The 19,123-nt window shown below is 41.5% G+C and overlaps 1 protein-coding gene across 1 annotated transcript in view; it reads left to right on the top strand.

Annotated features, from left to right (window-relative positions):
• The first annotated feature begins 203 nt into the window (after positions 1–203).
• The window catches only part of adamts3 (ADAM metallopeptidase with thrombospondin type 1 motif, 3), a 117,515-nt gene continuing 98,595 nt past the window's right edge, over positions 204–19,123 (top strand). Inside the window, exons 1-3 of the mRNA XM_037099191.1 lie at positions 204–649; positions 1,127–1,148; positions 7,539–7,969. Coding sequence (XP_036955086.1) covers positions 587–649; positions 1,127–1,148; positions 7,539–7,969 — 516 coding nt within the window. The 5' untranslated portion in view covers positions 204–586. The remainder of the gene's footprint in view (positions 650–1,126; positions 1,149–7,538; positions 7,970–19,123) is intronic.

Below are 19,123 nucleotides of genomic sequence, written 5' to 3'. Positions count from 1 at the left end.
TGTCTCATCCTGTCCCGTCCTGGGATGAGGTTCAGGAGGGGGGAGTTCTTCTTCTCCTCCTCCTCCTCCTCCTCCTCCTCCATCCCTCCATGTGTTCGGGCTCGAAGAAAAGGCAGCGTGACGTCACGCAGGGCTGGTCTTCACCGTTTATTAGCCAGGGGAACCAAGTGCCAGGTTGCAAGAGCTTCTCACACTGCAGCTCTGTCCGGCCGGCGGCAGAGGGGATGTCCTACTACTAACTCCACCAAAAAAGCAAAAAAAAAGCAAAAGAAAAAAAAAAAAACGAAAAAAAAAACAAAACAAAACAAGAAAACTTTCTAGAAACTCAGTCAACAGCAAAGCACTGACTGACTGACAAAAGTGTCGCAACTCGCCTCACTCCTGCTTCAATGAAACTTGAACTACTTTTTTGTTGAACTCAAACAGAGGCACAGTCCGCACATCCACTTCGGTCACCTCTTTTTTTTCTTGAATGAGCCGGGTCACGCTTGCGTAGAGAGTTGTTGTTTTTTTTTTTTCTTTATTTGAATTCTCACGTTGGGATAAAGTTTTTTTTTTTTTTTTTGTATCATTTAAAAGACTCGTGATGGCTGTCCTGTCACTAGCGTCACTGCTGCTTGTAGGATTTGTGTTGACTTCAGCTGACAAGGTAAGTGTCGCCTCGGGTATGGTGTGTGTGTGTGTGTGTGTGTGTGTCCGTGTGTCCGTGTGTGTGCCCGCGTGTGTGCGCGACATCGCCTCTCAAAGTGAAGCTCCGGCTGTGTGAAGTTAAATTCAGCCCCGGAGCGGATAAAAAAAAAGAAAAGTTCGGGGCAGCAACAGGTTTTTTAGAAAGCTGTCTCCAAACTCTCACGTCTGACTTGTTCGGACGCGCACACTGCCTCCTCTGTGAAAAACGCGTGTTGACACTGCACACGCGTGAGTTTAGCCTGTTACATAACACATATGAAATAGAGGCATTTTTGTTAATTTTTCTTCGTCTACTTTACAAGCCCATCCAGTAAAACTGCAGCAGGGCGGTTGTGTTCATGCCGCTGGACATCTCAGACTCTCACAGTATGATTTCCTTCTGGCTGCTTATAACCGCAATTTAACGAGCTTTTTTTCTTTTTTTCCCCTCCTACAGGCTGGTGAAGTAGATAGAGAGGGTAAGTCCTGTTTTACGTTTTTGTTTTTGTTTTTGTTTTTGTTTATCTTTTTAGTTGATAATCAAATGTGAGCTGTTGTGGAGGGGTTTTCCTGTCCAGGCGCTGTTAGAAAGCGCTGTAGAGTCACCCCTGTGCACTGAGATCAAAGTGGGAGGGGAGTGTGTGTGTGTGTGTGTGTGTGTGTGTGTGTGTGAGAGAGAGAGGGAGAGAGAGGAGCTCTGTGATACACCTCCCTCCTCCTACTACTAAACCCACCATTCCCCCTAAACACAGACACACACACACACACGCGCGCTTATATTACGCGAGCGAAAAAACTGCTTCAAGGGCTTTGTTATACAGGAAAGAGAATTCCACTTCTAAATCCCGCACATCTGTTCTCCATTCTGAGGTTAAGGAACAAGTGAGCTGCAACAGTGTCCACGAAGGATCCTTTTACACCCGCCGTTATCTTCTGAGCACTTCGAGGGCCCTCACACAGCGAGATGACAGCTGCCAGTCGGGTCGCGGTCGGCGTCTGTGGTCGTCCCGTCCCCTGTAGTCGGCCACTGTCGGCTCTCCTTGGCCATTATCGGCCTTGTAAACAAAAAAAAGCCATTTCGCCCCTATAAATGTGGTTTCTCTTAAATTTTCGCCTCCCAGTTTTCGTCCGCGGGTCTCTTGTAAGAAGCACCTGTATGAGCAGATTTTGTCCACGAGGGATGAGCGATGACAGCTAGTTGCATTCACCAGTTTTCTTATAATTAGTTTTGTCTAAAGTTCAAACAGAGTACAAACGTTATGGAGAGTTACGATTAAGATCCTAATAGCATGTCAGGGCATGAGATCTCAGGCAGGTTGCACCCAACAGGGAACCATCAGATACGGTTTAATATTCTGACATCGATTTCGCTGTCATAATACTTTGACCACCTTGCATCGGATTTTGGTAAAAAAAACATCTCCATGTTCGGTGGGGAGCGCGCCGACCCTGTATGGCAGTTTGAGGTGGCGTTAATTATGCTGAAGACCACATCTCATAAATGTCGCCTTCCTGTGAAAAGATTACTCCTCAGGGTAATTTAAGAGAGAGTTTCGTGAATCTGACCTGGATCAGAAAAAAGTAGGAGAGGATGGAGAGATGAGAATATGAAAATAAATATTTCATGAGGCCTCTCGTCATTTTCTTGACTTAATAAACTGAACAAACAAACCGACCTTAAAGCACAGCACAATTTCTTCCTCTTTTACTTTGCTTATATGTGGCGGACTTTGCCACCGCTCTAGCTTCAAACAGTGTTCTGAGGACCTTATTTTCCTCTGAGAACAGCTTGTTTATTCAAATAGGGCAAATATTAATTAGTTAGTATTTTTACCTCATTGATGTTTTAGAAATAACATTTTGAATTTCTTCTCTAGAACTACACAGTGCCCTGTTAATTAAGACCTGAAGGGTTAAGTGTTCTTCACACAAAGTGTTGGTTCCCTCTAAAAGCCCATAAAGCAACCTTTATGGTTGTGAAATCAGCATCAGACTATTCAGCAGTCATGCTTATTCTATAGTGATTGGCCATGTGTGTAGAAACACAGAGTGGTTTCCTCCCCTAACGTCAGCACAACGCCATCTTACATCCTCGCGTTGGTAAAGCGGTTCAAGTTCACAAGCTTTCAAGTTTAAGTGTTGCATCACTGCAACTCCAGTGCTCATTGGCTGATGGAATAGTGTCTGGGCTAATATCCAGCTCACGGCACACGATCTGCCCTCAGAATACAGAAGCTGTGACTGAAAATGTTCTGATAAAAGGTATCTCAAGCGCTCAAGCCTTCAGATATGGCTTTTGTTCTTAGACTTGGTTACGCAACACGTACACACGCACACCTGTACAGGCTAATCCCCTTGAATACTGACAACTGAGGCATGTGGTGAGACTGTGTCATCATATTCATGGATGTGTGAAAAGTGTTGCTTTGCATGTTTTGTCTTCCCTTATTGGTGAAAGTCTCTGTGGTGTGTTCAGGGTTCACAAGGTGAGGCATCAGGCAGTCTTTGTCAGTGCTAATCATTGTATGTATGCTGGGGGAAGAAGTGCATTTTGAAATTCGATTTATTTTATCGGCAGCTGTATCAGCATCCCTAGCATCCCAAAATATCCCAGCGGTTTGAGATCGGGTGACTTTGAAGGCAATAGCACAGGGTTTGTGTTTGTCCACAATGAACCATCATTACAGTCTCAGAAAGTACAAACAAACTTCAGTGTCTCCACTCAAGGCTTTCTACTTTAATACGTCACAAGTACTGTAGTACTGACAGTCGCAGTGCTCTCTTTACACAGAAGATCCCTCGGCCTTTGAAGGATACAGATGTTGCACCGAGATAGACCGATACATGTTTGCTGGTTTGATAACATCAGCTCTCCAAGCGAGTAAAAACCTCCGCAATAAACATCAAGTTTCAGCGTTAGACCCTCACAATCAAAGAATCCAAGAATCAAAGAACAACTTTGGAGAGTTGCCATTTTGTAGTATAGCAGTCATGCAGATGGACAAATCCATCAGAACAGAAACAGCAGGAGCAATTGTCTACTCATGGTAGCAGAAAATAGACCGGAGCGCAGTGCTTAAGAATTCAATTAATACTTTTTCCACACCCGCTCTGCTAAACCAGCCTTCATATGCTTCAATATATTTAATCATGAGGCTCACCCTATTTCATCTGTGAAGTTGATATTTTACAAAAAAAGATAATAAATAATAGAAGAAAGATAAAAGAGGAAAGAAACCAGATCCATATTTGCATTAGAATACATGTCGCAACAACTAAATGAATTAACGTCTGGGAATGTGAAGCTTAAATTACATGAATTCATTATTTAGATGTTTCCTTTGTGTTCCTCTATAAATCATGCAGGATTGCTCAGACTTGCGTGTGTGGTCATATCATCAACATTTTACACTATATAGAAGATACAGCAGTCCGTCTCAGATAAGCAACCTTTGCAATGAGTTTGTGATTACTTATCAGGAAATGGTTGCCAGAGTACGTGAAGGTCAAATGAAACTTGTCGTGGGATTCACTGAGAAAAAGATAGATGGAACAGAATTGCTTCAGGCAAGAATTGGTCATGTTTTTACATTAAGTTTTGTCTCACATCACACAATCCAGGAGAGGGTTTTACATGTACATGTAAATCTCAGTTCAAGAGTCATGAGCTTATGTGCTTCATAAATGACCACATGGTGGCGCCGCCTGCAACACGAAGTAATTATGTATACCTTGGGCCTTGGCAGAAATCTCTTCGACAACAAAGAAAGCTAAACAAACAAGTGAATCGACGGGACCGATAAATGTGTCATAGTTGGATAGAACTCAGTCCTGTCATCTCTATCTGATACTTCTGAGGGTTTGCAACAGTCCGATGTATACTTCTATCAAAGCAGAGATATATGGCGGCAAACAAACCCTTTTATTTTAATTTGCAGATGTTCCTTCTAGTTCAGTATTTTATTTGGGACATTTTAACGGCTGTTTGATCGTCAAAGGTCAAAACAGAAAGGTCTGAAATGTCCAGGTTAGATTAGGCCAAAAATCCATTTTTCAACTATTCAGTCTGTCCTTGAATTGAATCATTCACAGGGTAAAAATGTAATGACCCCAACCTTACCTTAGCCCTGTCAAGAATTTATAATAATAGGCTGCAGCGATGTGTTCTTAGTGTTTCATATTCAGATTCAATCGATATTAGATGGAATTTTACCTCTGTGACTGTGGATGTCATTGAGGGAGTCAAAAACTTTCCACATTTTCTGGCCTTGCCAATTCACTTTGACAGAAGGTGTCATTTTGAATAGACTCAGAAACAATGGGAGCTACTCTGAGTGCACTGAAGTGCCACATCCTTTTTCTTTTTACTTTTTGGGTGACTCAATGATGGAGTGGTTGATCTTTTAGAATAATATAATGTGAAGACCTAAGTGCTGTCTAGTCTCGCCATTCACTGAATGCGTTTTATTTTTCACTCCAACTTGTGAAGAGTTGTACCTCTTTTGAGAACAGCTTCACGGTTAAAATATAAACTTGTTAAACCTCCAACTTCTGGGTTTTTCACTTTGTCAGATCAATTTTACTCCTTTTGAAATAAGCTTTTATCCTTCCTCCAAAATAAATGGCTTCCAATCCAAAGTTCAGCATTTGCAGCTCAGTTCAGTAAATATTGTGTTATATTGAGTTCCACTTGAGCAAAGCCAAGCTTTTAAGGCCCATTCAAAGTCAATGCTTCTTTAAACGTAAGGCTGTCTAGAATTCTCTCCACACTTCAATCAAATAATTTCCACCTTGCCTTTATGGATTACTGGATAAAAGAGAATTTAAAGGCCCTGAAATATTTTCTTTTAATCAGTAGTTTCTTAGATTCTTTAGAGCAGCGAGCTTCTTCGTGAACACGCTGTTATCTTCCAAAGTCAGGTCAGTTTTTGTTATTTCACATGAAAGGTTCCAGGAATCGTGTTTCTGTCTGTGCTCCTCTTTAGCTTGTATAACCTGGGTGGAATCAGATGCACTTTAATGACTGTTGTGGGGTTAAAGTTGTAATCATGATAAAATTTCAGATCCAGTTGACTGCAAAACTTGTGATTACCATAGAAATAGCAAGGGTCAGCTTCAGTTTACAGGGCAGCCCAAGTAAGTCACAATGCTGTCATTAAAGATGATTTTTCATGTGATACGATTTATTGCTGTCCATGGCGCAGGAACTGGCTGCCGTATGTATAGACCTATCAAAACTCGGTTTGTGTTCGTGAAAATTAGACGCATCTTAACTCTTGAATGATGCTAGATTGAAATTTTCAGGAGCTTCAAGAAAAGATCAAACTGCTGGTCTGATAAAATCAGTAGTCACAGAAATCTGCTCTTTTTCACATTTCAGAAGTGGCAGAAATGGTTCTGGAGATTGGCCCTAGGGCTTTTTGAGGATCAAGCAGTGAAACCCAACTCTGGAAACACCACCTAATGAATGGCTCTAATTCTAGACTCCGCTTTGACCCATTTGACTCTTTAGCATTGTTATCCTTTAAAGATTTGTCCCACCAGCTTTCTCGCAAAAAGCAAACCCTGGTGAAATATGCAATGCCATGGTCCGAACTTAAATCAGTCTTACACATGTCCTGCACAACCTTTTCATGTACTTGTGTCAAACAATTAACTGTGTGTCAGTCGTGTTTAAAAGTAAAGTTAACTGGATGTAACTCTCAGTTATTTGCCTTCTTAAAAAAGGCCTTTGCATGTTAAAAGCAGACACGTGCCTGCAGTTTGCTTTGGTTTTTGTCTTATGACAGAAATGTTCAGAGTTTCAGAGAAATGCCATCAGGATGCCTCTGCGCAGCTGAATGTGTGTCAGTATCTGATCATCATCATCATCATCATCATCATCATCATCATCATCATCATCATCATCATCATCATCAAAGTGGCTGATTTGTAACTGCATGCTCTCTTTCTTTGGATCATATTTGTCCAGAGCATGCACACTGTGATTTGTAAAACATGTAATTTCCTCAGCCATGTAATTTGAATTTCACCATTGACACCTGTTTAAATGTCTTCTAGTCAAACCTACAAGATAATTACTGGGTTTCGATATTCATGTTACATTTTTTCCCAATCAAAACTCAACCCAAAGATCATGAATGTGTCTGCCATTGCACACATTTGGAAAAGCAGACTAAGCCTGGGTGGAAATTTTCCTTTAAACCAAGAGTGTTTCAAGGCCCACAGATTTCCTTGTCCAATTAAGCTGACCACAAATTAGTCAGTGAACAAGGGCCCGAAGGTGAATGAGGCACTATGCCAAGATAACATTGATCACCATCCAGTAAAGGATGCATATTTTTGTGCTAGGTATGTATTATGGACATTGGTATCAACAGCTTATCATGAACATCTGGAGGGAAGACTTCTCTGCTCTCTGCTCTTTAACTAAGCCTGTAGGTGTTTTGTCAGATCTAAAAGCGTCATGGTTTGATAGAGACACTGGCATGAGGTCTTGGTGAAATTATGGTCGTACCCATCTGTAAGAACATCATGTGAACAAGGCTATACAGCTTCTACATTTATGTTAAAGACATACCTTTCCTGAGGCACCGGGTGAACAGGCAAAACAGTAAAGGCTAAACTTTTGCATCAGAGCTGTCCAAGGTCCACCGTACTGGCTTGTTTAAATACATGCAAGCAAATTCCAGTTGGAATACTTTGTGGTGTGTAGCATAGTGCTAACCTTTCAAGTATCAAGATAGAGCAGCAAGCTACTGCTGTCATGGCAGTTATCTAGATTTGCCTCAAAGGTTAATTGTTGTTGATGTTTCTCATTCTTTCTGCCTTGAAAAAAAAGCTCTTATCGTTATTATCTTGTTTTATAGATCAGCTGAGGAGTCGGCTGAAGGAGTACGGCCTCGTCACTCCCTTCAGCACTGACTCCCATGGACACTACCTGTCGCACCTCCTCTCCGCCACTCACAAGCAGCGCGTCAAGAGGGAGGTGTTTTCCACCGGTGATTCTGAACAGAAACTTTTCTTCAACATCACCGCCTTCGGGAAGGAGTTCCACCTCCGTTTGCACCCAAACAACAAGTTGGTGGCGCCGGGTGCGATGGTGGAGTGGCACGATGAGGTCGAAGGCTTCGGGAATGTCAGCAACAGCACTGGTGGTGACGCCAGCGAAGGCGCCAACCAGACTGAAGCAACGGAGAGGATACTGCGCCGTGAGCTGCTAAAGACAGACTGCACCTTTATTGGTGACATCACGGACGTCCCCGGGGCCGCGGTTGCCATTAACAACTGTGACGGACTGGTAAGTCCTTCTCATCCATAAAGCTCACAGTCCCCCACCCCCTTAAACCCTGTTTCTTCGTTACAAAAGTGCCATGACCTTATCAACTGACACAAATGGATTTAAGATGTCTGTAACTCCTGAGTTTAGCCTTTCTTTACGTCAGCACTCACGGCATTTTTACAGCACATTGTTCTTGGAGATATTCTTCAGGCGGTCAGAAGGAATAGCTTTTTGTACAGAGGTTTGTCACGGGTGAGTGGCCAACCATTGCAGCCACAAACCCAACGGATTTTCCCCCCAAACCTCTTCCCAACATAAAACACGAGTTTCCTTTGTGCTCCACAAAAGTCTGCGATCCTATCCTCCCCATCACCCCTACTAAAACCCTTGAGCTGTAATTGGGGAATGACCCAGGCCAAAATCTCTCAGAGAACGCCAACGAAACATCGTTGCATTCAAGGAAAATACTTGGTTAGCCAAAAACAAAGAACTTCAAAGGAGGTTCCAGGCTGAAACACTGCAGTCTAAAAAGACAGAGCAAAGATTCAACATGTTAAAAGGATAAACATGGTGTAGGAACTTTGTGATGATTTATCCTAACAAGAACGGTCTGTTGCCAGATATCACTCAAGTGAATTTATCCTGCAGTGCAAAATGAGTCGGGAATGGGCAATTATTGATTGATTGGTGAATGGACGGATAATTCTGAAAGTTGGCACATTTCAAACGGAAGCCCTAATTAGATGCACTTTATTCCATTTTCACCTAAAACAAAATAGCTAACATAACTTCAGCAATCGAAATGCATCCTCATTGTGTTTCAGACTCATCTTGATTTACAGAGTTTATCTTTATGTTTTTGTCGCCACGCTTGCAATGCTTTTGTGCACCAATTCATGGTTCACAGAGCAGAACTGTTAGTGTTGCGACTACTGCAGGACAAATTCATCACTTATACAGTGAAACAATGCAAACAAAACAAAAGACAGCTTTTGAGAGGACATCCATGCTTCCCAGATGATGAATCCTGCCAACTTTTGTGACACTCATTTCCTCATCCACCACCAGCAAGTCGACATTTTTGGGTTTGAGTGAAATGTCTCTGCAGCAACTTGATGGATTGCTCTTAAATTTGATACGTAAATTAATGTTTCCTGCAGGGTGAATTCCGATCCATTCCGCTAAACCTCTAACTTTTCATCCAGCCCCAATTGCTGGGCAAAATGTTTAGTTTGTCTGACATTTCATACGTTGCTACTTCTTTGACCAAATGCGTACCACCAGCCTCATTCTCCCAAAGACATGGCTCAGTGTGCTTTTACATTTTATTGTTCCACTAGGATGTAACTGTCCAGAGTTTGAGACTGCACTGATGCCATTTAGAGAGTGACACATAGATATGATGATAGTGAGCGATAGAACCTCAGGGACTTAAATCCCTGTGAAGCAAGAAGGCAAAGTGTGTGTGTGTATGTGTGTGTGTGTGTGTGTATCCCCTTAGGGTTTTATTCTTAGAGGATGGCCAGAGGTGCTTCGGCAGGGGCTCACTTTATTCTCTCCGGGTTATAACGCTGTTAACAGGGCATCTTATGCGGGGATTCTCACACGCAGGCAGGGGCAAGTCGCTGGCCAGTAAAAGCTAAAGCGAGTGTGTGATGTTTATCTATTTTTTTTTTTTTTGTAGGAGGCGGGAAGAGATTTTTATGTAAAATGGGCTGACTTCCCTGGAAGGCTATTGATTCACAAGCAAAAATCTGACAGCTGTTGTTTTGAGCTTTGCATGAAACGTGAGTTTACTATCTACCATATGATGTTAGACAGACAGTGCACAGTTTTCTCACAGGCTCAGGCTAAAATCTTACAGTAATCAGACTGAAGTAAGAGGTCCTGACAATAGAAATAAAGTCCAAGGGAAAGATGGCTAACATGGTAAATGACCATTTTCCTGTTTTGAAGGATTCCTTGAAACAGGCTCTGACACTTCCTGGTAAACATCTTCAACTTCAATGGTGACCTCATGCTTCCTTAGTAGATGAATCATTTGGTCAATGAAAATAGCCATCGCAGTTTCCCAGAATGCTTGTGACATCTTAGTTCCTGGTTTGTCCAGCCTGACTCTTAAAGATAGTCACTGTGCTGTTAAGAATACCTGCAAGTTCAGCATTTTCCACAGAATGGCTGTAAAAGTATAAAATGCTCAAATGGGTTGGACAGATGTACTTGGGCACCCATTTATATACCTGGGCCCAAATTAAATATATGTGTGGGGAAACATTGATGTTTTCACAATTGAGAAAAATGAAATTGGCTAATTTTTTAAAATCATTTTGCTTAACAAAAGCACAAGCTGCTCATTTCTGCCTTCTCCAAATGGCCTAAATAAACTGCATTACCATTACGTGCAATAAGTGACACTTACATTCCCACTATTGCCTGCCTGCTTTAATCTGACAGCACTTGAAGTTCTTTGTTTGTGCGACACAAAGAAGTAGAGACAGTATCCAAGGATGCTCACATAGTCACATGGGCTGGCAGGCCATCAGGTGTACAGGAGGAAATCCTGTCAGCCTCTGTTGTGAGTCAAGATGCTCATGGGACTATATGTTCATATCACTAGAAGTATTTTCATTCATTCAAACAGAATTTGGTGTCTTATTTGTCACTTTCGTGTTTTATTATGCTGTGATAGTTGAATGTCAGAGCCGCTGACAGTGAACTCACAGATTATCAAAACACCTTCATTCCCTCTAAGCTGAGCAACTGCAGTGTCTCCTGTGTGAACTCCCAAATACAATCTCCAAAAATAAACACAATAAATACAATGGCAATGTCAAGCACATGTCCTCAACAAAGATAATACCGGTCTGACCTTTAAATCCCTCCTCTGAGCTGCAGGATTTGGCCATTTCCTTCGATTGGAGCAGGAGGAAGCACTTCATCACTCGGGCAGATTCAGTCCCTCTAAGACATTTACAGTTGTATCTCAAAGGAGATTCTGGCCTGAGAGGGGCCACAAAGGATGTGAGAGTTTTGCTTTGTAAATACTGTTGTGGCAGGATGTCACTTTAAAGACGCCAACAGCCCTCAAAGGGTCAGTCAGTGTAAGGCTGATTTGAAAAGTCTGCTGCTGCAGCAGCACAGCACGGTGTCATACTATAGTGAACCAACCTGTCAGTAGTTGCTCTATTTTTGGAAAAATGTTCAAATCGGACAAAAAAACAATTGATAATACTACTAATAATAAGTATCAACTCTTTCCTTCGCCTTTCTCTTCACTTTTTATTAGCATCAAGAGAATTTATCTTGCTGTGCTCTGTACACTGTACGCTCTGTAACGGGAAACAACACATTTTCTATATAGGATGTTATAGTAAAGCACTAAATTAAAGTTTCAGCACCTTTTTAAGGATGTTGTTTTTTTTTACAGTGATAACCAAAAATACTATACTGCTAAAAATCCATGAATCTATGAGCCTTGTTTTAAAAAAAAAATATATATATGAGAAAATAGGATTGCAAAAGTGATGATGTTGTTTGTATGGGAAGATTGTAAAAGTTTTAAAAGTAAAAAAAAAAATCCAATTATAAAACTAAGGTTTTTTAAAAAAAAAAAATTGTTCAAATTGACACTGGCACTTCTATGAATAGTATTTTCTGAGCTGAAAACATCACTTGAAGACTTCATTTAAAGCAAACTGTGAACATCAGTGCCCAGTTATAGTGATAAACACATGCTGGTTAATAATCAGTGAACAGTGATCTGCTCTTTAAAGAAGTCTCCTGTCTATAGTTGAAATCTGTGACAACAAACAGGACCATGTGATGCTCAGGGATGTTAGACCAGGTAAAAACCTTTTCTTGTTTTTCTTACAATTTTTCTCTGCATGTTATTTCTGGACATGAAACCTGAACTGTCAGCATTATAAAATGATTTATTTTGATGTCAAGATCAGTGTTGTTTTACAATAGTAACTGGAAACAAACTTTAGATGTTCGGGGACACATGTAAGATCCATAAAAATTATTTGTCCGCTTCCTCTTTGAAAAACTTGGCATAATTTTGGGTAAACATAAGTGAAAACCAGAAAAAAAGTGCCAGATCATTCTCAATATCCTACATTCTGAACCTTTACTGTTTGGTCTTGTGGTTGCTCTAATTCTGTACATTATAATCTGTCCTCACGTTGTTTGCAGCCTAAATGCAAAGTATGCAAGACTGTTTAACTGGAGATCAAACACTTGACAAACCAGTGGTTTCTGATGAAAAAGCTTGTTGTTGAGGGCCAGTGGTCTTTGATCTCAAGTGGTAGCCCTAGCCCCTCGCTAGGTGTGTGTTTTACTGTTTCTTAATTATAGCCAGGCTGCTGTCTGGAAGAATTTACTGGAGGAGGCGGGCAGGCAGGCAGGCAGGCTGCTAAATGCTTATGAGGCAGATACTTCCTCTGCTTTAGCAGCAGTGTGGGGGTGAAGTTAGGGTAATCCTTGCTGGCCTGTGTGTGAGAGAGCCTTCATGTTGCATGCATGTCAGAGAAACCTGGGAGAGGGTTTATTTTTTTCTGCTAAAGGCAGATGAGGTGTACCAGTGCTCAGCTCTGTTTTCTGCCTCTTGACGTCTAATGTCTAAGTTAATCTGTTGGGGTCAGAAAAGAGGGCACATTCAAATAGGTGTAGAATGTCAGCACATTAGCACATTGATTTGTCAAGTTCACCCCAATGTTTTGTGATAAGAATTCAGATACAAAACCTGAATAATTCGTGCCAAAGGCTTTGAATGTTAAGTCTGATTTTTGGAGAGGGAGCCTCTTGTAATCCTAAATATGGGACTGGCTGCTGTGTTTCATTCTCAGTTAAGTCTGTCCAGAATATTTGTGTGTGTGTGCTGCCTTTATAACTCTGGGCCTTCAGCAGCTGGACCTAAAAATAAGACTTTCAAGGATGCTGGAAGTTTGTCATAGACCAAAATGGCTAAGGAAAGAGAATTTCACATCACGCTACATATATTTATATTTATTTTATGACTCTAATCTAATTAGCAGCTATATTTTTTCATGCAGAAATGACAAACATCCTCTGGTTCCAGCTCCTGGAATGTAAGGATTTGCTGATTTCCTTTTTCATACATGATTCTAAACGTAGTGTATTTGGGTTTCTGACAGTTGAACGGACAAAACGAGGAGTCTTCAAATGCATTGGGACATTTTGGACATTTCACAGACAAAACAACTGATGGATAAATTGAGAAACTAGTTAACAAAAAAAAAATGCGTTAGTTGCAGCCCTGTCGCTTACGAGGTCTAGACAGTGATGGTGTCCAGTCAAGAAAATCAAGGCTTCTTCATTTTTAAAAAAAACCTGACAAATGATGAACTTAATGTTGTGATTGCAAAAATAATACTGATGCATATGGATACATGTTCTCTCTAAGAGGCCGTCCACACAAAAACGCTCTCTTGTTAAAATGCACATGTATTGCATCGTTTTGGCCGACCGTCCACACGGATCCTGCAAACGCAGCGGGTCTCAGGGTGGAAAGTCCTCAAAATGCAGCCCTCCCGTTCTCGTGTGGACAGCGAATCTGCATACTTTCTGAAACAACGCCATCGCCCCACCCCTCGACCTCTTGCCTCTGACCTCTGAACCCCGCGACGTCTCCTAACAACAACAACAACAACAACAACAGCAACAATGGAGGACTACATGCTTGTGTTCGTGCTGCAAAGGATATTGAGCCTTTCTTGCAGCTTACTCGCATTGTAGTTGAGTGTGAGTCGCAGCAGCAGTTCGACTTCATTAACGGTCCACGCAAACAATTCTGGTGTCCTTGCACTAGCCATTTTCGTCTTTTTCTTGTTGTCTTTGGTCTCTCCGTCTACTGTCCGTTTACAGCACGCAAGCTTCATGTGCATGCTCCGTCTCTTCTTCTCCGTTTTTGGTAAATTTTAAGCGCCACCTACAGTGTTTTCGGTCATTTTCAGTGGATGCGTGTGGACGCAAATATTCTTGAAATGATGCCGAGGAAGACGGAGGAAAAAATGATCGTTTTCATACGTGTGGACGAGCCCTAATTTACCCTGACTTATGCATGAAAAGAAGAGTCTCTGGTGTCATGGCTGAAATTGAAGTGTTGATTTTCCCAGACTGAGTGAAACACTGCAGCCTTCTGTGCTTCGCAAACTCTTCCTAGCTTGATGAAGATTGATTACACTGATAAAGATCCAGAAAAAAAGGAAATAAAAAAAGCCTGTTATTATCTTCTGCATTTTCTGAGTAAAGATCAAAGAGCAGACATACAAGCTGGTGTAAATCTTCAAAACATGGACTGTCCTTTCAACTTTGTCACTGTTTTTGGAAATATATGGCTCAGTGAAGGAATTTGCTTCCGTTTATAGGATATAATGACAGTGTTTGATCCCGAACACAGCTGGTCTGTGCGGAGGTTTGTTGTGAAAGGACGGCAGCTTTACAAGTACAGTACGTCCATCGTAAAGGGTCGGAGGGATGGCTGGTCATGTGAGTCTTGTTTTTTTTTTCACGTGGATGAAAAGTAAAGCATGCTGCAAAAAAAGAAAAGCATAAAAGCAAACAACGAAGGAATGTGACTGACCTCGAGATGTCAGAAGTGGATGTGTACTGTATCATTCCCATCCTCCTCCTCCCCCAACATGTCTCAAAGCCCATGTCTGGCCTCTCCTCGTGTGCTCACAGGGTTCCCTTGTCGCAAACTTAATGGTTCACATACTGCAGATATTTTTTTTATTGCGGAGACGTTACTCTGAAAGGCAAAACGGGGAAGCTTCTCATGTCTGATGTATTTTTGGATTTAAGGAGTGAGGACATAATCTCTGCATCTGTTTCTTATCCAGCTATGCAGGGCAGGGGAGACGATCGAGGAGTATGAAGCAAGCTAATAATCTGATTTGAGATACGTATCTCCCTCATGCCGTCATAAATGGCATGGACCGTAATAAAGCCCCAGGGCCTGAAAAACATTCAAACGTTGACTTCAAACAAACAGTCTTCAGAGGCAAACATTCGAACATGTGAAGCCACCAGTGAGATAGATTTTTGTTTTTACTCCGATGTTGAACATGTCTGACACCAGCCGTGTTGAAATCAAACAATTACAGAGTAGGAATTCATTTAAAACTCCTTCTACGGTGTGTGTGTGTGGAGTTTCAGTCACATTACAATGCATCTCAAATACCATTTAAGTGGTCATCTTACTTCTCTGGATGTTCTTGGCCATGCTAACAGTGTGGCTGTAGAGATGGCAATTTGATACTTTGGTACAGAATGAAGGATCTAGTGTTACTTTTTTTCACATATGCTGTAGTAATCTTTAATGTGCAAAATTAGTGGAGTTACCCTTTAAATGGTTTACAGAGGGTGAATCCTTGTGACTTTGGTATTCTTGTAATGCTTGCTTGGCTTTACTGAAATAGACTGTTCTCTTAGATGAACAACTCATTTATATTAAAAGGACACTATTTACACAGAAGAGCTGGAGGAAGTGGGGTGAGGGAAGTCTGGGTGTCCCTGCTCAGACAGCTGCCCCCGTGACCCGGTACTGGATAAGTGGAATAAGATGGATGGATGGATGGATGGATGGATGGATGGATGGATATTTACACAGTAAAACCAGGGTTTGGTGAAGTGTGCAGTCTGTCCTTATCTAAAAAATGACAATACAGGTAAACACAATCGCCCATATCTACATTTATTGTGGCAACCTCTAGTGGCTGTAGAGACTATAACAGCAGCAAAGGAGGAAATCAGGCACGAGGCAAAGACAACTTTCATCCAGGAAACCACTGTTGTCACAATGTCCAGTGTGAGAGATAAAGTAAATTATGAGTTATATTTACATAGTAATGTAGTTACGTCACATGCATTACACAACTGAAGTCATGCACTCAATATAAGTACGTTCGTAACTGAAGTTATGAAAATAATGTGGTTATTTTATCCCAAACCAGGATGTTTTCCAAACCAAGTAGTGTTCTTGCCCACGCCTAACCAAACTGTGAATGTACAATGAAGGTCCGGTTTGCTGTTCCAGGTACGCTCCAAGGGTCATTCTGTTTTCGGAAGTCACTGGCAAACTAGCATGTGTTGGGTCTATAATATAGATTTGTAAACAGGTAAAGAGATTTTGTTACCATGACATGTATACCTTATATCTCTTTTTGTACTTGCCCAGCGTGGGTAATGTTGCAAATCAGAGACGATCAGGACTGCTTTATGGCACTTTTGGAATCGTCAATGTATTATTCAGGTATTCACTGAATCAGCCATAACCACATATTCTCAACTTCCCAACCCTGACCTTTAACACAGGTTCACACAGGGTCAAGAATGAACCTCCATGCACATATATATTTCAGTCATGACAAACAAATGAATAAAGACAATAAATGTTTTTTTAATAACATATGATATGAGATGGTTAAGTGTTGACAGAAAGCCCTTGGCAATAAGACTCTACTGGGAAATTTTGTAATCGAGAGACGTCTGCCCTGAGTAGCAGCAAGATAATTCATCCCCATGGAGTCCAGACTCTGGTGATGGTGGTGGCAGATAACGCTACTGCGACTGGTAGATTGATGAAATAATAAAGCTGATAAATCTGTGAAGACTGGGTGGTGACGGGGAAGAGGAGCATGGCAGCATGAACAAATTAAAGGCAGGTAGAGAGATATATTAAATAAAGGAGAGCCAGATGATAGGTTAACAATGTAGGTGCATTGCTTCGCTATGGGATAGATGTGACCTGCTGATGAGAACAACGGACTATCAACAGCTACAGCTGTATTAGGGAAGTGTGCAGTGAATTCAAAAGAAAAGTAAGAAATAAAGTGACATCCCTTCTTGTTGTCATTGCATCGCTGACAGTTTGTGACTTGAGTGTTCAAACAGAAATCTGTTTGATTTGGTGCCGTATATCCATGTGGTTCAGAACAGCAGTCAGGTTTTTATGATTTCAGCCAACAACAGATCATCAGCTCTGCGTCACGTGTGAGAGGGGAAAAAGAAAAAAATCAGACCAAGAGTAGCAGCTTTTATTTCATCTTGACAAACAAACCGTAAGCTGCCTGGAAATGCCTTAAAGCAACAATGAAATACTGCCTCAGTCCAACTCATTTGTGTTCCATGAGGCAGGGCAGCTGGAACAAAACCCAACTCTTATCCCGTGTCGCATGAAGGAGATCATTTAAAAAAAAAAAAAAAGAATTAAAAAATGTGAGCAGGCCTTGGCAGACAGACCAACCGGTCAACTGACAGATACAGACAGTCAGAGGCAGAGCTGACCTGAGAGCCGCACCGACTGTTGAAATTAACCTTTCCCTGACCAGCGGCTCTGTTAAACTTGGACACCTCTTTATGTGTGTCATGTTGCATAATCAGCTCTGCCAGCCAAAAAGGCTGAGGCACTGCTGTGTCTGTGGCATGTGGGTCTCGCAGTTGTAAACACACTGCATGCTTGATGGGTACGGCACCAGTTAGTGTCCTTTCAGAGCAAAAGCCTGCATGATGGAGGACATTTTAGCTGAAACGCTCTCCTGATCCCCTTGCCTCGCAGGAAGCATTTACAATGCTGAGATTCATGAAGAGTGACAAAATGAGCAAATAAGATACGCTAATGTTTTGCTTAGAGCTACGTGTGTTCAGTGGCCTAAACTTTTGGCCTTGGAGGCATAAAAGAGCATTCTGGACGTGCACAGCTCTTGACATATCTGGAGCCGCCATGGAGGGAGGAAAAAAAAGCAAAGAAAATATCCTATTTGATTAGAAAAAGAAAGTGAGCCAGTTCCTCTTTGCAGTGAACTGTAGTCGGGCACAAGAGTTTTATTCACTAATAGTTCTTAATGTTCCTTGTTGACTTAGCCAAGGCTTGTTGCAGAGGCTTGACCCCAGAGCTGTTTGGGTATATGGTTTGAGGTACAGGAGGGGAGGCTGTGCAAAGCCAAAGCTGTTTCTTCCAAGATTTCTCCTCAGCAGTCGAGAGTTCAGCTCAGTGTGTACTGCAGGCGTGCTTTTATTGATATTTATGTGTTGAAGCATTTTTAATCGTGACCTATATTAACTCAAGAGCAGCCCACATTTTCTGTTGTCGTTACAGAAGGACATTGGGAGCCTTTCAGCAGTGAGAGGTCATATTTTAAGTCGAGCGCGGACTCCTCACCACCTCCTCAAAGCCGAATGTAAATGTTTGCTCTGTTTGCTTGAGCAGCACAAAACGACTCAGCTGAAATAAATTCTGATATTGTTTCTTGAAAGTGCAGCCTGCCCTTCAATTCAACCAAAAACTCTTTAATTTGAGTTTATTATCAGCAAATGTTTTTGACTTTTCATTTTATTCTAACAGAATCTGCTTGAATATATCTGAGGTTCAACTTCAAACATAAATACACAGAAAAAAACTAAATGTATTGAGGACGTGGATAAGATGATTTACAATGTTTATTTCCCTTATGAAGACTTGTCAAGCATCCTCAAAAATAGTTTAGACTTCTCCACCAAGACTTTTAGTCCCTGCAAATCACAAGAAATTAACTTGTGTGTTTTTTCCCCTTAAAGTCTCTTTAAAGGCCTGGGGATGAAAATGGCAGGTAATGATGACGAAGGTTTGCTCACATTTTTGAAAGCAAACACACCTTTGAACAACACCGAGGGTGAAAGGTGGCAGTGTCCTGGCTGAATTCAGACCTTTTTTTCATCCTTGCAGTACCTCAGCTTTTTTTTTTTTTTTTTTTTTTTTTTTTAAACGAAAGCACGTTCATACCGACCCCCTTAAGAAGTTTAGACTGAAAGAGACTGTTTTTGAAAAACTGGAGCCCTTCAGCTGAATCCCATATGTTTTCTTTGGCAGTCGAGTGCTGTCTGCTTGGCTGAGGCTGATGTTGGGGATATTAAACTGATGGAACACAGCAGTCTTGATCCCTTTTTTGGGTTGTGTTTAGAGTCTCTGTCAGACACCTGCCATTGTCTCCCCCTGATATTGGATAACGCCGACAACTGGGTGGCAAAAAAATGTGCCATCGGAAACCCCTCTGCTGTGGAAGTAAACTCCAGATGGCAGCCAGGTTTGATGTAATGTGAAAGTGTTTTTAAAGCCGGTTGTTGCGCTACATTTTTGTAACACTAATTATGGGATTGTTGCCAAATAATCAT

The sequence above is a fragment of the Acanthopagrus latus genome, chromosome 5, assembly GCF_904848185.1.
Source record: "Acanthopagrus latus isolate v.2019 chromosome 5, fAcaLat1.1, whole genome shotgun sequence".
Lineage (NCBI taxonomy): Eukaryota > Metazoa > Chordata > Actinopteri > Spariformes > Sparidae > Acanthopagrus > Acanthopagrus latus.
This window is presented reverse-complemented; position numbering and strand designations above follow the sequence as displayed.